General features: G+C 56.5%; 2 protein-coding genes across 9 annotated transcripts in view; one reads left to right on the top strand and one right to left on the bottom strand.

Annotated features, from left to right (window-relative positions):
- Positions 1–9,234, top strand: part of RAP1GAP2 (RAP1 GTPase activating protein 2) — a 131,540-nt gene extending 122,306 nt beyond the window's left edge. For all 8 annotated transcript variants that reach the window (XM_029081756.2, XM_029081760.2, XM_029081759.2 and 5 more), the window contains 6 exons: positions 546–659; positions 1,155–1,272; positions 1,639–1,765; positions 2,208–2,284; positions 4,071–4,109; positions 5,642–9,234. In XM_029081756.2, coding sequence (XP_028937589.2) covers positions 546–659; positions 1,155–1,272; positions 1,639–1,765; positions 2,208–2,284; positions 4,071–4,079 — 445 coding nt within the window. In that variant the 3' untranslated portion in view covers positions 4,080–4,109; positions 5,642–9,234. The remainder of the gene's footprint in view (positions 1–545; positions 660–1,154; positions 1,273–1,638; positions 1,766–2,207; positions 2,285–4,070; positions 4,110–5,641) is intronic.
- A 248-nt stretch (positions 9,235–9,482) lies between these two features.
- Positions 9,483–20,541, bottom strand: LOC103167815 (tapasin-related protein-like). The gene is made up of 9 exons (XM_029081764.2): positions 20,396–20,541; positions 16,162–16,368; positions 15,692–15,928; positions 14,968–15,309; positions 13,665–13,994; positions 13,325–13,417; positions 12,812–12,828; positions 12,169–12,213; positions 9,483–11,024 (listed from the first exon to the last, which is right to left on the bottom strand). Exons 1-8 carry the CDS (start codon positions 20,445–20,447, stop codon positions 12,199–12,201), a joined length of 1,293 nt encoding a protein of 430 aa, XP_028937597.1. The 5' UTR covers positions 20,448–20,541; the 3' UTR covers positions 9,483–11,024; positions 12,169–12,198.
- Between the last annotated feature and the right edge of the window lie 840 nt (positions 20,542–21,381).

The following is a 21,381-nucleotide window of genomic DNA, read 5'->3' as shown; positions in this document are numbered from 1 at the left end:
CCCGGTCACTTTCTCAGGGGTGGGAGGCTCTACTTGGCTGACTCGGGCCCAAGGAAGCAGCTTCTGGGCCTGTGGACCCCCTGGGAGTTGGCCGGAGCAGAGCTCAGTGGCCAGCCTGGCTGAGCAAGGGAGAGGTTGTCTTGGATTTGGGGAGTCAGAGCAGCCTAGGCTGGACTCACAGTCACTCATACCATCCCTCAAAGGGCCTGGTGGCCCAGGAGACCCCCCCTTCCTGGCCCCTACGAGGGGCTGAGAAGGACTTTGACCCCCGCACATGGAAGGGGATGCTTTTACTAGGAGGACGCTGAGGGAGGTTCAGAATGGGGTGGGAGAAAGGGGAGATTCAGCCCCCATTTTAACACCGGGCTCTGACTCCAGAGTCTGGATTGGTAGTTCAAGCTGGGGGTAGGGTGAGTGGAAACCGGGCGGGCTGGCCGTACCCACTGCCCAGATGGTGAAGAAGCCAGAGGCAGGGAAGTCGGGCCAGGTCAGGGCAGGTGCCAGCAGAAGCGGGACATAGCAGTCTCCCTTTCCGGTCTCTACAGTGACAGCGTGTCTGCGACCCAGAAGACCTCAGATGGTGGGCACTCTTCTCAAGACATGAAATCAGAGACCTCATCCAATCCCAGCTCCCCTGAAATATGCCCCAACAAAGAAAAGTAAGAGGGACCATGGGGAGGAAAGCCCGGGGTGGGGCGGGGTTCTAACAGGGACCATGTCTAATTCCCACCTGTGAAATGTCTCCCAGCGTGTAGTTCGGTGCTGTACGTGCAACAGACACGTAATAAATACTTCTGCTACAAGGAGCTTATGATTAGACCTTGAAATGCTGCAGTGTTAGAGAGAGCGTCAGCTAGAGTTGGTTACTGGGACTCAGGGCTCCTGGGTTTCTTCCTGCTCCTCCTCATTTTGCTCAGTAGTGAGGGGGGAGCCCCTTCTGTGTCTTTCCTTACCTCTTTTTACCCGTCTATGAAACGGGCCCAGCATGCAGTCATCACAGAAGTCAGTAAAGTGGGAGTACTCAGGGTCTGGGGCTCCTAGGCCAAGGATCCTCTGGGTATTTTCTCTGTATGCCTTCTTCATGAGCTGACTTGGTCCAGGGCCCTGAGAGTTCTAAAGTGCCCCCTGGGCGGTTTGTTCCCCGTGTCTGGCAGGCCTTTCATCAAGCTGAAAGAGAACGGTCGATCCAACATCTCCCGCTCCTCATCCAGCACCAGCAGCTTCAGCAGCACAGCGGGCGAGAGTGAGACCATGGAGGAGTATGATAGCATGGTACGCCCCCCGACTCCCAACCTGGAGCTCTGTGGCCCTGTTGGAATCAGCCGCATAGAGGCTGAATTCAGGATGCCTTCTAGGAGGAGGGGGCGTTTAGGAAGGCTTTGAAGGAGTGGAGGGCTGGGGCTCGGCCAAAAGGTGGAGGGCCAGGGGACGAGGGTTGAGCATTTGGCTGGTGTTGGCTAGGGATCCGCTTGGGACCTCACCACCGAGGGCTTGGCCAGCAAAGGGCAGGATGAGGGCACCCTCCGCTCCCTAACCTGGGTCCAAACTGTGCGAGCTTCGGCCCCCTCCTCTCGCTTCCCTCGGGCAGAGCGGCCTGCCAGCCACCCGCAGCCTTTCCCCCTCCCCTTTCTCCGACAGGGCAGCCAGCCAGCCACGGCCTCCCCCTACAAACAGGAAGTGTTTGCCTACAGCCCCTCCCCCAGCAGTGAGAACCCCAGCCCGGCGTTGGCCGCCACCCCGGTCATCATGAGCAGGAGCCCCACAGGTGAGCGGCAAGGGACTTCGGGGTCCCGGGCCAGTGGGAGAAGTCTTGCAGCTGTTGACCACCCCTCCCTCACTTGGCATCCCTGGTGCCTGACCTGTGCGGTGAGAGGGAAGTGGATGGGAGTGAGTCCAAGCATCCACTGGTTGGGCCTGGCAGACTAACCTCTCACAGAACTGGGAACGGCGGGAGGGGTGCGGTGGGAGAGAGGGATTTCTCCCCAGCTATCTGCCCCGCTCCCCCATCAGCTCCCGAGGGAGGAACACGACTCCAGAGGGGGACCCTTTCCCATCATGCAGGGGGCAGTTGGGACTCCGGGCCTGCCCTGAGATGGCATGCTTAATTATCAATCGATTAATCGTTTCGAAGGAGTGCTTCTTTTGTGCAAAACACTGTGCTGAACACTTGGGAGAGCGCACAGTGGAGTTATTTCTTCTCTCGACAGATGTGAAGAGCAGAAGCTCCCCGAGGTCCAATCTGAAGTTTCGCTTTGATAAACTCAGCCAAGCCAGCGCCAGTCCCGTATGACTTGGGCTTCCCCTGTTCAGCGAAGTGGTGGGGGGCGGCGGGGGTGGGGGCGAGATGGAGGGAGCAGGGGCCGGTCAGTTGCTCCAGAAAGCCCCCCAGCCGGGTCCAGGAGAGAGACCGGATCATCTTGGGAAGGAATCGCATTTGGTCCCCACAGAATTTGGGAGGCGTCGGAAAGGGACTCAGAAATGCCCATTTTAATCTTTATTCCTATCTCAAGTATATGGTGGCCGTGCTTGGCAAGGGAGGAGCCGGTGGCTTTCGACATCTCCCGGGGTGGGAGTTGAAATGTGTATGAGTTGTTCCTTAAAAAGGAGATAAATTGGAGGAAGAAAGAGCAGGAGGAGAAGGCGAAGACACAGAACAGAGGGCATAAGGCTATCTGTGATCAAGCAGAGTTGAGGAGCAGTCCATTCCCAACATGCTCCTCTCTCCCCCGAGCTCTGCGTACCAGCCTTGGGGCGGTGTGGAGAGAGGGAGAAATTGGCTAAGCGCTTACTATGTGCCAGACACTGAGGTTTACACAGTGCAGTCGGATCAGACACAGTCCCTGTCCCACATGGGGCTCCCAGTCCACGAAGAATGGAGAACAGGTATCGTGTCCCGACTTGACAGATGAGATTCAGAGAAGTTAAGCGACTTAGCCAGAGTCACCCAGCAACAGATGGAGCCGGGACTAGAACCGGGATCTCCTGGCTCCTAGGCCTGGGCTCTCTCCCCGAGGTCCCGCTGCGTCTCCCCTGAGAGGGCTGTGTGGCTTTGGATCTCCACGATCTCCTCGAAGGAGGAGGGGCTAAGGTTGGGCCCAGAGCATCTGTCCATCTCTCGGGCTAATCCTCCTTCACTCTGGCCACCTGCCGGATGCGATTGAGCTTCTGCGGTTGGCTCGAGGCACGGGACTGTGTAGGGCGTATTGGTGGGGCAAAGGGCAGTCAGTGTAGGCCATGGAGTGTCCAAGGCGTAGAGGAATTTACGGACACGTCTCCACAGGAGGCTACAACCTCACCATTTTCCTCCCGAAGAACAGAGTTTCTAGGTGGAGAGAATTTGGAGGAATGATGCAGTTTGAGAGATCAGAGGGAGAGTGGGGACAGGAGCTTCGTTGAGCCTGTCCATCGGGGGTAATTATTGAGCACTTCCTGAGAGCAGAGCAGCGTACTAAACACTTGAGAGGGCACAAGATGATAGAGTTGACCGATAGGATCGGTCACAGATTGTGGACTCAATTGACAGTATTTATAGAGCGCTTCCTGTGTGCAGAGCACTGTACTAAGTGCTTGGGAGAGAATGTTGTAATAAAGTTGGTAGGCACAAGTAGAAATCCTGGTTAGGGTGTTTAGCTGGACTGTTGACTTTTCTATGGTCAGTTCAGCAGTCCGGTCCGACTGACCAGCACAGGTGGCCGACAGACTCGGTCCAAGCAGGCCTCCGTCGGCAAGAGCCAACTTGCCTTGAATTGTAAGCCTTGGAAGAGAAGCAGGATGGCCTAGTGGATGGAGCGTGGGCCTGAGAATCAGAAGGATCTGGGCTCTAATCCTGGCTCTGCCACTTGCCGGCTGTGTGATCTTGAGCGAGTCACTTCTCTAGGCCTAAATTTCCTCATCTGTACAATGGGAATTAAGATTGCGAGCCACATGAGGGACAGGGAATGTGTCCAACCCAATTTGCTCACATCCACTCCGGTGCTTACTGGAGTGGCAGATAGCAAATGCTTAACAGATTCTGCAGTTATCGTTACCGTTATTAATAAGCCTTTGTGTTCTGATTTTTCTTCCAATAGGGCCACTAGTGGGAGAGAGGAGCTGTTAACTTGGTAAAGGTGGGTTTCCCTCCCGCGGCACGGGTGATGGGAATTTCCGGATCGACACGTGGAATGACGTTGTAGTAGGGAGAGGAATCAGAGTGTGGAAAGGTTCAGCAAGGTTGGAATGATGCAGAGGGAGTGGATTGGGATAGATGGGCTGGAAGCAGTCTTCCGTTCCCTCTTGCCTCTGGTGGCCGGGATGGAGAGATGGGATTAATCGGTCAGTCGATCAGGTGTATTTATTGAGTGCTTATTTTGTGCAGAGCACTGTACCAAGCGCTTGGGAGAGTACCATACAGCAGGGTTGGTAGGCACAATCCTTGTCCACAAGCTTATAACCATCCTCAACCTCAATAGTATTTATTCAGTTCCCACTGTGGAATTTAATAGATCACTCTCCAGGGAGCTTGGAACAAACAGTAGAAGTCAGACACAGTCCCTGCCTTCTAAAAGCTGACAATCTACAGGGAAATGGGTAAACACACATTGCAGACACACTGTGGGCACAATAATAATAATAATGATAAAAATAATCATGGCATTTGTTAAGCACTTACTATATAACAAGCACTGTTCTAAACACTGGGGAAGAAACAAGGTAATCAGGTTGTCCCACGTGGGGCTCACAGTCTTAATCCCATTTTACAGATGAGATAACTGAGGTACAGAGAAGTGACTTGCCCTAAGTCACACAGCTGACAAGCGGCAGAGCTGGGATTAGAACCCATGACCTCTGACTCCCAAGCCCGGGATCTTTCCGCTAAGCCACAAAGATTGTGTGGGTGTGTGTGTGTGTGTGTGTGCATGTGTAAAAATGATGAAATCAACAGCAGGCAATGAAATAGATGAAATGATGAACATAGTGCTAGGGGGAATGATGGGCTAATCTAACATGAGCAATGGATAGAGAAGCAGCGTGACTCAGAGGAAAGAGGCCGGGCTTGGGAGTCAGAGGTCATGGGTTCGAATCCCGGCTCTGCCACTTGTCAGCTGTGTGACTGTGGGCAAGTCACTTAACTTCTCAGGGCCTCAGTTACCTCATCTGTAAAATGGGGATTAACTGTGAGCCGCACGTGGGACAACCTGATTACCCTCTATCTACCCCAGCGCTTAGAACAGTGCTCGGCACATAGTAAGTGCTTAACAAATACCGACATTACTATTATTATTATTATTATTTTCTCTGGGGAAAACACTCCAGAGCCATAAGGATCTCGGGGACATTACTGACTTCCTCCGAGGCCTCCCTCTTCCGAGAACGGAGTGACCGCCATAGTCTCATGGCACCTTCAAATGCAGAAGAGTGCCCCAGAGGTCCGGAAGTAGAAAGCCAGCTCTGTTAGATCATAAGCTCCTTGGGGGCAGGGCCCCTCTCCCCCCATCATCAGTGGGCTCTTCCAAGCACTTAGCACAGGGCTCTGCACCCCTGGATTCTAGGGAGGATGAAGACGGTTTGAGCTGCCCATTGGTGAGGAGGGTGGGAGGGCGTTCACGGCTGTTTTGGCTTGGTCATGTGCCACCCTTACATTCTGTCTTCCTCTTTGCAGGGAAGTCCTGTTTTGACCCAGGAAAACCTCTTCTGAGAAGTGGGAACGTCCCCGTCCACTACACACTAATAAGAGCAGCTGCAGCCATAGTGCATCGCGATCCTTCGGTTCCTCAGCCGGGCTTTCGTGCCGAGGGGAGACCCTGCTTTCTCTCCACCGTGTTCCCGTCCCCAAGCTCTCTCTCTCTCTCTCCTCTCTCTCTCTCTCTCTCTCAGCGGCAGGGCCCCCTCCTCAGCCCCCGTGGGGTAGACCACCCCTACCATGTAGCATACACCGTACCCGCAGCCGCACCACCCGTGGGCCCGGTACGTGGAAATATACACCCCCCCGTGTGCCCCGTTTTATGTACCACGGCTGTTTGTCTATCGGAGACGATGAGGTGCTGTCCACCTTGTGTTGTCTTGGAGGGCGATGGGCTTTTCCAGCGGCAGATCTAGTTCTCCTGGGCAGCCCTCTCCGCCCGCCCCTGGACGCTTTTCTTTAGGGCTTTAGGCATGTTCGTGAGGGAGGCCCAGGAGGATTGTGAGAGGAGAACAGGGAGGGTGCATCCCTCCTTGCTTTCGCTTTGTTGGTGCTTGGTTCTGGGACCTGGGATTAGCCCCACCCCCACTCAGAGTTTCTTGGGGGCTAGAGAATATAGTCCGCTAGTGGCCAATGGGCCCCTTGGGCAGCTGTGACCAGTAGGAGGTAATTCTGTTTGCAGCTTCTGGACCACTCCTGACAAAGCAGGGGTGGGGAGGATGCCCCAAGGGCACTCCTTGGGGGAGACTCTGGAAAATTGAGGAGCTGACCCGAGCCCTCCCACCCCGACCCCGAGCCCACGGTGGAGTTGCCTGCCTTGTCTCTTCCTCCCTGGGCGGGCCGACGGCCCCACACGCTTTCTCCATCATGGCAGTCTCAGGGGGGCTGAGGGCTGTCCTGACTCTCTCCCTCAGTGAACACCCTGAATTGGGAAGTCCTTCAGATCCCTTGGGACCTGGCTTCCCTCTCCCTGAGGAACACACTTACTTTTGGGCTCACTTCTCCGACCGATCCATTCCCTCCCCCGATCTGTTTCCAGGTGGTAGTGCTGGTCCAGTCAGGGGTTGTCTCAGTTTCTAAACCCTCCTGGCCTGCTGGTTCATGACGGTGAGGCGCAGGGGCTTCCCTCGTCCGTGCCCTGCCCTTTTCCCAATGGGGATTTCCTGCCCAGCGGGGGAAGTTGGTAGATTCAGCCCGGCACCGGTAGGGTCAGGGAGGGTGGAGATGGCTCGGGAGAGGCTGTGGGGATTTTAGGGAGTTGTTGCGGTAGGAGGCGGCTTTGAGGTCCAGACTGGAGTCTCCACTGGAGTCTGGGGAGTGTAGCTGTGGCAAAAAAGGTCAAGGGTCAGATGAGCCCGCCCTCCACCGATCGGCGAAGATGCCCACTGGACCCCTCCTGGGCCAGCCGGCGGCTCCTTGGTGGGTTTCCGTGCGGTCCTTTAAACTGGTGTTGGCTCCCTGCCCCTGCCCGATGCCCACAGGCTGAGATGACTCAGAGCAGAAATGCCCCACCCTGCTCGGGGAGATTAAAGAGCAATTGCATCATGCTTGCTGGTAGAATCCTTTTGGTTTTTTGTTTCCCTCAAATTCTTCCAAGGACCAAATTCCGCTTTTGAATCTGGATCCAAGAGCAATGGGGCGATCTGCTGGCAACTCCCATCCAGGTTCCTTGGCCATCTCAGGGTGGCTCGTGCTGGAGGGAGGTTGTCATTGTCTCCAAGAGCAGGATGAGACTGGGCTCCGACGCCCGGTCTCGGAGATCGGAGGCAAACCCTTGGGCAGCGAGACCGGGTTTGGAAAGCTATACCCCTCCAGGTCTCGCTGGAAACACCAGAACCACATCCCTCTGATCGCTTCCTTCCCACTGCTAAAGAGTGAAGCCGGAGGTGATTAAGGATGGGTGATGCCTCCTGGGGTACCAGCCTCCTCCCTAGCTGACTATGGTCTCGACTCCCAGCGGTTCGTGGGGCCAGGGGGACCGGCGGGCTCACCGGGCCGGCCGGAGTATGATGTCACCTCTCGATCCGTCCCCTCGGCACCTTTCCTTGGTCCGAGCTTGAATTCGGAGTGATGTTGAGGCACGGAGGTGTCATCCTTCCTAGAAATTCCCTCCGGTTTGCCGCCAATCAACCAGGGTCTAAGTGTTGGTCTCTGTGAGACCGTTAGAGTCGGGAAACTCGTGTGTCATGGTCTTTGAGGTAGGGCCGGCTCTCGTGGGCCCCTATAGCTGTGAGGGGGTCCAACAGCGGGGCCCTGGGAGAAGGCTCCCCAAGTCTGTGGCGAACGGTCAGACTGTCTGCTTCTTTCCCGGCCTGCAGATACTGCCCCGCCTCAATCCCCCAAAGCCCCCGAGAGCCTTAAACCCAATGCTCTCCCTCTGCCTGGGTCTCTGAGAGCGGGTGGTTTCGTATTTAAACAAATCTCATCTCCCACTTTACCAGGCAGGAAACCTTAGAAGAAGGTCCCTGTGGAATCAGTCGTCGATCCTCGTCTGAGACGTTAAACTCTACGGGCCAGACAGTAGTTTGCTCTCATTTTCTTGTGCCGATCTCTTAAGGTATTGGCAGAAACTGTAAAAAGGCAAAACCGTTGATGTTCATTTCCCAAATTGAGAAAGAGCGAATCTGTGGTTGGGTACAGTTCTGGCTCCCCGAAGCAGGTGGGGTGGCTGAGCCTTCTAAGGGCCAAGTGGCCTCCTCGGACTTGTTGAATGGTGCCCATCGGATGAGGCGGTCACCCCTCCGGCCCCCCTCCCCCAGAGTTGGAATGGGATGCTCCCCCCCGGAGATGATAATAGCAGAGGGGAATTAGACGCAGAGCTGGCTTCAGGGCTCAGCTGCTTGGATCTCACCTGACAGCTCGGGGAATCTGGAGGGAAACAGCCAATTTGATCAGGTTCCCGCAGGCGGGGGGTGGGGGTACAACCTCAGCCCAGAGGACCCCTGGGAGTCTCCATGGCAACGGGGGGCAGACTGAGTCCAGAGGGGAGCCGAGAGTTGCGGGGGCGGGGGGGGGGGGGCTCCGACCCAGAAGGAGATCTTTGTACCTTTCAACGTGCTGCTTGTCTCCGGCTCCGTCCGGATCCTAGGAAGCGTAGGCAACGTGGTTTATTTACACAGGGGGGATGAATTCTCACCCGTCTTTTCCTTTGTGGTGTTCAGCTATCGGGTCCTTTCGTTTCAGCTTGAATGAGTGAAGTTGTTTTCCGTTGTTTAAAATCTCCAAGCATGTTGGCCGACTTTTCGTTTCCCCCCCACCATGAATGTAGCATTGTGAAACTCCGGTGAAGGAGAAACTTCTGAGTTTACGATGTTCAAATGTGAAGAGAGTGGCTAAGCGTGACGAAATCGAAGAACTGTATCTCAGAAATTATTTTATTACTTTTTAGAAAGCAGGTGCTTTGTAGAGTCTCTGGTCGCCTATGTTTGTAAATACTGTACATTTAATTTATTGCTATGGTAGCCCATTGTACCGGTTATGTATAAAACAGATTCTAAAAGGTTCACAAATGTATATTTTGTTGCTTAAATGTGTCTTTGCAAAAAATCACAATAAATAACATATTTTGTGTCCCTCAGTGTGCAAGGATCTCTGCGGAGCTGAAGGTTCGATCTGGAAGTCGGAGGTTAGGAGTTACCAGGCCGTTCTAAGACAGAGAGGCCAAGTTCCCTATGATTATGAGATTGTAAACTCCGCTAGACTGTAAGATCCTTGAAGGGGGGGATACCAGGTGCGACCCCCTGTGTTTGATCCCTTCTGCGGCAGTACATGTTTTGTGGAGGCCCCGGGGAACATGGTTGAGCCCAGCTGCCAAAAAAGAGACTGATCAAAGTTGGGATTTAATTTGTAACACGAATGGGAAAAGAGCACAACAGGAAATTAGCAGAGTTTGCCAGGTAATAAGTACCGCTATTGCCGTTTAAATCCTTCAAGGTCAACTGAAGTTTGAATGATTGATGAATACCTGTCTTGGGAAAAGGCTGGGAAATAAGGTTTAACCTAGAATAGCTCCTCAGATTAAGACAACGAGCAGATTAACCTGTTTGGAGCCACGTGTGCGACGGGAACTGTGTCCGCTCTCAGTGTATCTACCTCGGAGATTAGTACAGAGTTTGTCACATAATAAGTGCTTCACACCCCAATTATTATTGTAATTAGCTTTCTTTCCACCCAGGTGGAGCTTTGGAAGAGAGAAATACATCCACGGCCCGAAAAATCTCTTCCGGCCGGGACTCAGAGAAGCAGGCAGATGACACAACTCTGACATCGATCACTGGTATTTAGTGAGCGCTTTTTCTGTGTGCAGAGCACTGTACTAAGCACTTGGGAGAGTACAATACCAACAGAGTTGGTGGATACGTTCCCCGTCCAGGGAGCTTACAGTCTAGTCTACGTCCTTTGCTCTGCCCTCACAAGAGCTTCCCAACTATTGGCAGAGAAAGCCAGCTCCAGAATGTTCCAAAAGTTTCTGCGGGAAGATCCCGTCCTTCCCTCAGGCCTGGCCAGGTGAAGAGCAATACTGGACAGGATTCTGGTCCAGCAGTGACAGGATTGGACGGTGCACTGGATGGTCTAGGTGTTTCTTTGCTGGCTTCTTGCTTCCGCGGCGTACCCTTCACCCCAATCCTTCAGTTAAGACGCTGCTCACTCCTAACGGCGTGTGGGGAGAGCGGAGCGGCTCGGAGGGAGGGTAGCCTGTGGCAGTCGGTACCAAAGACCTTTGCAGGGATCGAGAAACGGGTGAGTCCAAAAGTCCCGGAGACTGTCCGGACTAGAAGGAAACGGGAGCCTGGGCAGAGAGGCAGAGGAGATGGAGCAGGGGGGCCGGGTGTCACCAGTCGTTGCGCCCCGGGTCTGATGCTCTCCTTGACCAGCAGAGCAATGTGGCTGGGGAGTGGACAGAAGGCAGATTGTCTCGTGGCAGTCCATCCTCTCTGTCCCCACCTTGTGTCCCTGGCCTGAGGGAGGGTCCATTTCCCAGATGGACCCCACCCTTCCTCCCACCATTTTCTGCCCTCCGCCCTGCTGTAGCAGGCAGGAGGGCCATCGCAGGCCCAAGGAGGTGGCCATGTTTGCTTCCCGACACCAGGCTGTGTCCCCCTCTGGTGAGGGGGACGGAGCAGTCTCGGGGGGGGGGGGGGGGGGGGCGCGCAGCTTTCTCGTCTCTCCCACCGGTGTTAAGAACTGGATGCGGGGATGATCCCGGGGGATTGGAGGCCCGGACGGTGAAGGGGAAGTTGGTGACGCGGGGGGCGGGGGGAGCCTCTTCAATGCTGTCGTCCTATGGGGGCTCCCGGTACTGCTTCCTCTTTCTCTGCTGGGTGGTTTGTGCTGGATGCCAGCCCCGGGATGGGGTATCATTCTGGAAAAGGAAGAGAGAGGAGCAGGCTGAGATAGGAGACACAGGAGCAGCGGGTTGGTACTTCTGCCAATACGGGGTGGATACATCTCCCCCTAAACCAAAGGCAGCAGGTTTGAAGCCATGCTGCGGGGGCCTAGGGGAAGGGGTGTCACTCCTACCCAACCGGTTCAGTGGTTGGGGGAGCCAAAAAAAGGCCCCAGGATGCCCCTCCTCATGCCATCTCAGAAAACAGGGGTGCTGTACCTCCACAGGTTTGCGGCTAAGGGTCCCTGGCCACCCGATGGATAGTGCTTTTTGGGTGGGGCTATGTGGGTTTCCCTGTCGGCACTTAAAAGGGTGGATCAAACATTGGGAAAATTATCCAGACTCCTTTGCTGTTGCTCTCTCCTGGCCTCAACTGCCTTTTCACTACTTCACGTCTCATCTACCTAGAGGAAGAGTGGAGAGTGTGGGTGAAAGGTTGAGGGAGGTGCGGGGGAGTGAGGGGGAAGCCGTGGGCTGAACCGTCTGGGGGATTTTCTGTTGACCTCGGTTATTCCCGCACTCCCTGTCCCCCCTTCGATTTGAGATGAGAGGCCCGTGACTCCTGCTCTCCCGGCTAGAGGCCAACGGCCCCACCCAATGCAGGGCTTGGAGGAACGGTGGTCCCGGTTGCCTCGATGACCTTGACATCCACCCTCGTGGTTTGCGAATTTCAACATCCCTTACTTTTGCAACGAGTAATCCATTATAGACTTCTCATCCCTGAAACTCCAGTTAGTGGTAGGATAATCAAAAATGAAGAAGTCGCTTAACTTCTCTGTGCCTTGGGTTTCCTCGATAATACAATGGGGATAAAATACCCGTTCTCCCTCCCTTTAAGACGTCCCTGCCCACAGTGAGGGTCTCACAGGGTCTGGTCTGATTATCATATACCTATGCCAGAACTTAGCGCAACGTGTGGAACACGGCAAGCACTTCAGTACCACAGTGAGTTGTTGTTATTAATAAGAATGAGTCAGACTACAGAGTCTGAGGCGGGACTGGGATAAATATTCTGGGATTGGTAGGCTTCTCTAATCGGCCAGGCTGCGTGGCTGTGTTAGCTTTCTGGGATTCTCCTAGGAACTGACACCCCCTTCCGATTTTTTCCTCTGCTCCTTACCTCCCAGAGTGGCTCATTCAATTCTGCGTTCTAATATGGCTTCCGCTGCAAAGGGAGAGACAGACATGGATAAGTGGGGCTCAGGTTAAGGGGGGAAGGTGCGGGGGCCCTGTGCCCACCCCTCTAATAAGGGCAGAGGGACTCTCTTGAGAAGCACCGTGGCCTAGTGAATAGAGCACGGGTCTAGGGGTCAGAAGAACCTGGGTTCTAATCCCGGCTCCACCACGTGTCTCCTGTGTGACCTTGGGCAAGTCACTTCACTTCTCTGGGCCTCATCTATAAAATGATGAGTCCCAGAGTCTATATCATACAAGTATACAAAAATATAAATGTGGGACAGGGACCGTGACTAAACGGATGAACTTGTGTCTACCGCAGCACTTGGAACAGTGCTTGGCACATAGTAAGCACTTAACAAATACCACAGATGGTATTAATACTAATAATGAGCCACGGGCGCCACCGCATGGAGGCAGCGGTGATGAGAACGAAGACACGATGGTAGTCCGTGAGTGAGCGCCACAGGTTCGCTCCCCTTCCCCTCTCCCAAGGATCCCCCCGGCTTTCCGGGGCTGGCCCAGTTTTGGGGAGCTGGGCCTCTTCCTCCCCGCACCCCTTATGCGGGAGAGATGAGGGGCCTCACCTTGTCCATGATTTTCACTGTGGAAGGAAGGAGGGACAGATGAAAAAGGTCAGAGTCCCACCCCATAATTCCAGCCTAACTGCAGGATGGGAGACCCTCCCTCCTCCCCCCACCCGGGGCCGTGGGTGGGGATCAGAGGAGCTAGTTCAGTTCCTGGGGTTGTCCAGGCCTGGGGGACGGGGGTACGTAGGATCTGCTGGTTTGGATGGTCTGAGGGTATCAGCGGCTCCCCAGAGGGTGACACCCCCCCACCCCTCAACAGCCAACGGTGCCCCCAGAGTTCATGCTGGTCCCCAGAAGGGGAGAAAGTGGTTTCTAGGGCTCTGCGGGCTGACCGTTTCTTACGGGGGGTGACTGGGTCCTTGAGGCAGCGTGGGAGGGTGGGGCTGCTTCCCCGAGGGGATGAACAGGCCCGGACATCCCGGAGCCCCCGCCCCAGGCCAGACTGCCCCTCCGACCTGGTCATCCCCTCCCTCCCCGCCACGACTAGAGGCCTCCTCGCGGGGGCGTCACCTCTGTGCAGGTGGACCAGGAGGCCGAGCAGCAGGCCGCTCAGGGCAACCAAGATGGCCCCGATGAAAATCCACATCCAAGACCACGATTTTGCTGGAGGAGGAGAAAGGGAGACTGTAAACCGTAAGCTCGTCGTGGGCAGGGAACGCGTCTACCGACTCTGTTGTGCTGACCTCTCCCGAGCGCTTAGTACGGCGCTCCGCACACAGTAAGAGCTCATTAAGTACCACCGGTCGAGACGGAGGGAGCCGACCCAGCCCGGGGGGCTGAGGGAGGGTCCCGCGAGGGGCCCGGTGATCAGCTGGGGGAGCGGGAGGGTCGGGGGCGGGGGGGGTGGCACCTGTCACTCTGACGGTGACGCTTTTGCGGATGGGGGTCTTGAGGCTCAGGTGGTCCACGTGGCACGTGTAGCGCACCCCGTCGTCCCGCAGCGAGCCCGTGAGCAGGAAGTAGCTGGAGTAGCTGAAGGTCTCGTCGCCGTTCTGCCGGTGGCTGCTGGCCAGGGTGCCGTCGACCACCTTGGGCAGCAGGCGGCTCCCGGCGGGGGGCTGCCGCAGCCACTGTGCTTGCGCCTCCAGGGGGTAATAGCGACTCACGTCGCACACCAGCTTCCGCTCCTCCCCTTCCACCAGGTTCACCGACTCCACGTTCAGCTTCACCTTGGGGCTCTCTGTGGGGATGGGGGAGGGGGGGCTCAGAGCCAGGGAGACCCCCCCCCCCCCGCCCCAACCCGAGCCACGGCTGCGATCGCACAGGCTGGCCGGAGGTGGGGCGGGGGAGAGGTGACGCGGCCTAATGGAGGCCGGGGACCCGGGTTCTAATCCCAACTCTGCTGTGTGACCTCGGGCGAGTCGCTTAACCACCCTGGGCCTCATTTTCCTCATTTGTGAAATGGAGATTCTATACCTGTTCTCCCTCTTACTTAGACTGCGAGCCCCATGAGGGATCTGCTTATCTCGTCTCGGCACTTGGCTCGGTGCTTGGCACAGAGCAAGGGCTTGACGAAAAAGAAACAGATCCCAATCTCATCTCTGCCACCTGCCAGCTGCGCGACCTTGGATAAGTCGCTTAACTTGGGAAACAGCGTGGCTCAGTGGAAAGAGCCCGGGCTTCGGAGTCAGAGGTCATGGGTTCGACTCCCGGCTCTGCCCCTCGTCAGCTGTGTGACTGTGGGCGAGTCACTTCACTTCTCTGTGCCTGGGTTACCTCATCTGGAAAACGGGGATTAACCGTGAGCCTCACGTGCGACAACCCGATTACCCTGTATCTACCCCAGCGCTTAGAACGGTGCTCTGCACATAGTAAGCGCTTAACAAATACCAACATTATTATTTTTATTATTCTCTGGCCTCGGTTTTCTCCTGTGTAAGATGGAGATTCAATATCCGTTCTCTCTCCCCCTTTGACTCTGAGCCCCTTACGGTTCTGTGTCCGATCTGATTATCCTGCGTAAGTTCATAACAAATGCCACAGCCGTCATTGTTAGGGGTGGGATGGGCTTGAGTAGAGCTGGTTCGGCCCACGGCTCCTCGCCCCCCGCATCCAGGGGTAAAGGGGGATATTCCACTGCTCCACACGGTCCTCCTGGGGACCACCCCCCCAACGTGGGCCTCCCCCGGGGCGGGAGCGGGGCACAGAATTACCCAGAACGGCCACCTCGACGTTAACCTCCCCCTGCAGGGCGGCCGCAGTCACGGAGCAAGAGTAGGTGCCCTGGTCGCGGACGGCCACGTTCCGGAGCAGTAGGGAGACGTTGCCTCGGGGGATGGCGGCCGGGAAGGCCTCCGCCTTGGGGTCCAGGTGCGTCACCCGCTTCTCTGCCCCGCGGTAGCGGAGCATCTCCCGCCGCCGCCCCCCCTTCTGCCGCAAGACCCAGGCCACGTCCACGGAGGCCGCGTGGTCCAGTGCGAAGGCGCAGTCCAGCAGGACGGTCCCGGCCAAGGACGTCTGCATCTGGGAGGCCCGGGTGCGCATGGAGAAGACCCCTGCGGGTGGAGTTGGGGAGGAGGGGGCTCGGCAGGGGGCCTGGGTCACCCTCCCCTCCCCCGGGGGCATCGGAGTGGGGTGGGACCGAGGGCCGAACCACAGGATGAGAGGGGAGGGGGGACTGGACCACCGGATGCAGGGGTTTGGGGGAGTTGGGGGCTGCTTAGGACAGTGCTTGGCACATAGCACTTAAAAAAAATACCATAATTTTATTATTATTATTATGAGGGCTGGCCCACTGGGTGCCGGGGTTCCGGGGGAGGGGGCCATGAGGGCTGGACCATTGGGTGCCAGGCATGGGGGGCGGGGGCTGAGGGCTGGACCACTGGGTGCCAGGGTTGTGGGGGAGGTCGGGAGGACTCAGAAGGGGCTGGGAGGGACCTGAGAGGTGCACCGGCTTTTGGCCGCCAGACTCGACCATCTGGACGCAGAAGGTGGTGATGGTGAAGCGGGCCTGGGCGTGGCTAATGGTGACAGTGTACCAGATGGGGAGCCATGTCCCATGACGGGCCAGGCCCGGCCACAGGATCTCCGTGTTTTCGGTGAAGTAGCGGCTGAGCCGGCACTCCAGCTTGTCCGCGTCCTCGTCCACGTACTGCAGGAGCACGGGGGCCCTCTCTGCGGGGGACAGGAGACGTGGGTGGGCCTGGGCGGGTCCTGCTGCCAGGACCCCCCCCACGGCCCCCCAGTCCTCTGGGGAGGGCCACTTTTGACTGTTGTGTCCAAATCTTCGCCTCTTTCCCTTCCCCCATCCCCTTCCTCAGGTCCTCCTGGGGGCAGGGGGTCCCACATCCTGTGGGATAAAGGTGAAGGTGTCTCCCAGGGGTGGGACGGGGGGGGGGGGGTCTTACCCTGCAGGACAAAGGTGAAGGCGTCTCCCGGGGGTGGGGGTGCGGGGGGCCCCGGGCCCCTCAGCACTAGCTGCACGTTTTGCCGCACGAGGGACTCTTCCATGGTCTCGAGGGAGTTGACCCTCCTCTCCAGGACGCAGTACAGCTGGCCGACCCGGCTCAGGGACTCCCCGGCCTCGGCCCCTCCCCGGGGGGTCCCCAGGAACCCTGTGGGGAGACCGGGGGAGGGCACGGTGAGGCAGAGGCGAGCCAGTGTTGTTGAGGTCCGGCCATCCCCATTCATTCCGGAAGCTTCTCCCTTCTCCACCCAATCTGTTTCTCCAACCCAATTTTCCCATATGGGGAACCCAGTGACTCCTCCCAGGACTTTGCAAGTCTAAAGGGATGATACCTAGAGGTCCACAGCCCCGGGGTGTGTTCCCAGAGGTGCGCGTGCGAACACTGGAAAGGGTACAAAAACCTACAGAGTGCACCGGGGAGCATAAAGAGGCCCAGAAGGCACCGGGGAGTGTACCGAGGCCCTCAGAATACACTGGGCAGCAAACAGAGGACACCCGGGGTGGCCCGGTGTGTACGTCAGACACGCAGCCAGAGAGCCGGCCTGTAAACGGGGCACACAGAGTGGCAATGGGTGTCCCTCCCAGCAGCCTCGGGAGCAACGGGGAGAGGTCCAGGATGGCACGGCCTGAAGATGCCTTGTTCTCGTCTGCCGCCTCCGTCTCCCGTCCTCCTCGCTTCCGCCTCTGCCAAGGTCAGCACTGGTGCTGGTTGGCTCGGCCCTTCCTGCCAAGGTGGTTCAGGGGCACAGCGTGCCGTCCCCGGGGCCCCCTTGGGAGCCGGGGACAAGCTGTGCCTAACTACTGACACCTGGGCTCCCGGCCCCGCTCCGGCCTGCTGCCTCTCCTGCCCTCACCACAAGGCTTCCCTTCTGCTTTCTCCTTCCATTTCCTCACTCGCCCCGAGACTACCCCTCCTCTTCTCCTCCCCCAGCCTGCTCTCTTGCCCGTCTCTCTTCCAGGTCCGACGTGCAGTCCCGGCCTTCCCGTCAATCTGGATTTCCAGCTCACTACGGACCCCGGGAGTCTGCAGTTAAGTAACTTTGATCCTCTTCTCCCTGCCCCACTCCTCTCTTCTTCCTTCTCTTCTCCTTCCCTCCCTCCTCTCCCCCTTCCCTTCCTCCTGCTCCTCCCTCCTCCCCTCCCATCCCCGGGTCTTCGGCCGGAGGAACCCCCAACCTGGGCCTGGTTCTGCCACAGGTTTCCGGCCCCAGTCCGCCATGTCTTGGGACGGTGCAAAACTCAGGTAGGATACGAGTTTCCCAACCCCAGAGAGACGGACGAGACCCCAGGCAGGAAGACACCCCATTCCTCTTTGGGAAGGAAGACTCCTTTCTCAGGGTGAAAAATTGGGGGCAGGACTGAGGGTTTGATGATCAGACCCCTCGAGGGAGAAGCGGCGTGGCCTAGTGGAAAGAGCACGGGCCTGGGAATCAGAAGACCTCGGTTCTAATGTTCTAATCCCAGCTCTGCCAATTTTTTTTTAATGGTATTTAAGTGCTTACTATGTGCCAGACACTGTACTAAGCGCCAACTGCTTGCAGTCTGACTCTGGGCAGGTCATTTAACTTTGCTGTGCTTTAGTTTCCTCAACTGTGAAATGGGGATAGCTGTTCTCCCTCCTAAAACTGAGGCCCATGCAGGATAGGGACAGTATCTGACAATTATTTTGTACCCATCCCAGTGCTTAGAACAGTGTTCGACACATAATAAGCGCTTAACAAATACCTTTTAAAAAAAAAAAAGGGTTCTGTCAAACCCAGGTTGCAAGCGTGAGCCCGGCGGCTGAGATCCGGGTTCTAGTGTGTGACACTGGATGTGTGTGACACTGGGTGAATCACTTAACCTTTGCTGGGTCTCGGTTTCCTCATCTGTAAAATGGGGATTTTGCTCCCTGTGCCCCCTCCTCCTATCAACTCACAGGTGTCTCTCATTGCCAGGCCCAGGATGGATCTGCGCGAGGCCCGGAGGTGGTTCCGGGAGACTTGGCAGCCAGAAGCCCCGGCACGGATAGGGCCTCGGGCTCCCTTCCCCGGATCTCACAGCTTCCTCCTGCTCTCCTTCCTTGGCTTCAGGATCCCCTACTCCTGGGAATGGGGAGCACTGCTCACGATGCCTCGGGGATTGAAATGGGGAGCTCTGGTTCTCCCCATCCACTTCGACCTAGCAGGGAAAAACCTGAGTCCCGCAGCCCCACCGGGAGCGGGGAACGGTTGGGATGCAATCGCGGCCAGAGCCACGAAGGGGCAGCAGAGAGACAAAGCCACAGGCTAGAGGATTTGAACCACAAGGGGGCAGCAGAGAGGAAAATGATTGCAATAATAATAATGATGGTATTGCGATAGGAAATAAGAAGATACAAATGCCATAATTAAAAGATGTAACAGTCGATCAATGATATTCATTGAGCGATTAATATGTGCAGAGCACTGTACTACGCGCTCGGGTCAGTAGAGAAGCAGCGTGGCTCAGTGGAAAGAGCCCGGGCTTGGCAGTCAGAGGTCATGGTTTCGAATTCCGACTCTGCCACTTGTCTGCTGTTTGACTGTGGGCGAGTCACTTCATTTCTCTGTGCCTCAGTTACCTCATCTGTAAAATGGGGATTAAGACTATGAGCCTCACGTGGGACAACCTGATTACCCTGCATCTACCTTGGAGAACCAGCGTGCCTCAGTGGAAAGAGCATGGTCTTTGGAGTCAGGGCTCATGAGTTCAAATCCCGGCTCTGCCACTTGTCGGCTGTGTGACTGTGGGCAAGTCACTTCACTTCTCTGTGCCTCAGTTCCCTCATCTGTAAAATGGGGATTAAGACTGTGAGCCCCACGTGGGACAACCCGATTCCCCTATGTCCACCCCAGCGCTTAGAACAGTGCTCGGCGCATAGTAAGCGCTTAACAAATACCAACATTATTATTATTACCCCAGCGCTTAGAACGGTGCTCTGCACATGGTTAAGCGCTAAACAAGTACCACCATTATTATTATTACAATACAACAGTATTAGCAGACACGTTTCCTGCCTATAATGAGTTAAAGTACTAATAATCCCGGCTCTGCCACTTGCCTGATGATTGGTTTTGGGCAAATGACAACTTCTCTGGGCCTTCTCTGTACAGTGGGGATTGAGACCGAACAGCGCATGGGAGATGGGCTGTGTCCAACCTGATCAGCTTTTATTTACCCCAGAACATGGTACAAGGCCTGGCACACAGTAAACACCTAAAAAATACCAGAAAAAAAATGACAGTGGTGTTCATTAAGGGCCTACTACACGTCAAGCACTGCACTAAAAACTGGGGTAGATTAAACCATAATCCGGTCAGACAGTGCTTGTCTTTCAAGGAGCTCTAAGTAGGAGAAAGAACAGGTATCGAATCCCCACTTTGGAAGTGAGGAAACGCAGGCATTGAGCAGTTAAGCGACCTGCCCAAGATCACACAGCAGGCAAGAGGAGGGGTGGAGATTAGAATCCAGATCCCCTGACTCCCAGGCCTGTGTTCTTAGGGCAGGATTTTGGCTGCAGGAGCAGCAAGGAAACTGGAAACTACCAGGCCTCGGGCCACCCGGGGCCTGCAGCGACTCGAGGATCTCCAGACTCCGGCAGCGAGCGGAGGTCGGTAAGAAACTTTGATCCCGAATTCCCGCCTCGGGATCAGTAAGGGGAAGTCGACGGGGGGGATTCCCCGTTGCTCGATTCCTCTGTGACTCTCCTTCCACTCCCCGTCTGGAAAGGAAAGTCCCCAGGGTCACCCCCGACGCAGGACAGGACGCCCGGCGGACCCTGTCCGGTCTTGCCCCGAGCTCCCCTTCCCTCCTTAATAATAATGATGATGATGATGGTATTCGTTAAGCACTTACTATGTGTCAAGCACTGTTCTAAGCGCTGGGGGTGGATACGAGGTTATCGGGTCGTCCCATATGGGGCTCCCAGTCTTCATCCCTATTTTCCAGATGAGGTCACTGAGGCCCAGAGAAGTGAAATGGCTTGTCCAAGGTCACCCGGCGGACAAGAGGCGGAGGCGGGATTAGAACCCACGTCGGCTGACCGCCAAGGCCGGGTTCTTGCCATGAAGCCACTCGGCTTCCCCTGGCCCGGGCCCCCCTGCCCCCCTGCCTCCCCCCCCCCCGGCTCCGGGCCCGGGGCTTGGCCGGTCGCTCCTTCCCCGGGCCGGACTCACCTGGGCCCAGGAGGCAGCAGACGGTGAGCAGCGCCGGGCCTCTCCCGGGCATCGTGCTGGCCGCCTCCGGCCCCGGCTCCGACGCTCTGGCCGCTCTTCGGGCCCGGTCCCCCTCCCAGCCTTCTCTCCTCCCGCCGCCACTTTCAGTTTCCCTTTTTCTTGGGGCGGGGCGGGGCCGGCGGGCCTGGGACCCCACCCCCAGGAAGCCCCGGACCCTAGCAGGGCCCCCCATCACCGCTCTTCTCCTCCTCTCCCCCTTTCCTCCCCTGTCTCCCCATCCAATCTGAGGGGTCGTGCATCCATCCTCCCTCCTCCCCGGTTGTACTCTCAGGGGTCGTTTTTTCTGCACCTCCCCCACCCCCGTGCCAATTCTACTGTCGGGGTCGTACACACGCCCCCATCCCCCACCGCCTCAGGGCTTGAGGGTCTGAGGTTCCGATTCCGGCTCCACCACTGGTCGGCTGTGTGCCTTTGGGCAAATCACTTAATAATAATGATGACATTTGTTAAGCCCTCATGTGCCAAGCACTGTCTGAGCGCTGAACTTCTTAAGATGAACTAAACTTCTCTGTGCCTCAGTTACCTCATCTGTAAAATGGGGATTAAGACCGTAAACCCCACGTGGGACAACCTGATCACCTCGTATCCACCCCATCGCTTAGAACAGTAAGCACTTAACAAACACCATCATTATTATTACTCTGAGGGGTCCTCTCCCCTCCCTTTAATCCCCCCGGCAGACCAATTTGAGGGCAGGGACGAGGCCTGCCAGCAACCTTCCACCCTCCAGTGGGAAATCAGGCTTGGACGGAGTGGGAGTGGGCATTGGGTCCACCTCCTGTCACCCAGAGGACCACCTGCTGTCTGTAGGATCCCTTAACTGTTGCCCCCACTCACCACTCTGCCCTGAAGTAATAATAATCATTAATAATTATGGTATTTGTTAAGCGCTTACTAGGTGCAGAGCACCGTTCTAAAAGCTGGGG

The sequence above is a fragment of the Ornithorhynchus anatinus genome, chromosome 17 (genome assembly GCF_004115215.2).
Source record: "Ornithorhynchus anatinus isolate Pmale09 chromosome 17, mOrnAna1.pri.v4, whole genome shotgun sequence".
NCBI lineage: Eukaryota > Metazoa > Chordata > Mammalia > Monotremata > Ornithorhynchidae > Ornithorhynchus > Ornithorhynchus anatinus.
The sequence above is the reverse complement of the archived record's forward strand: the minus strand, read 5'-3'. Positions and strand labels throughout refer to the sequence as shown.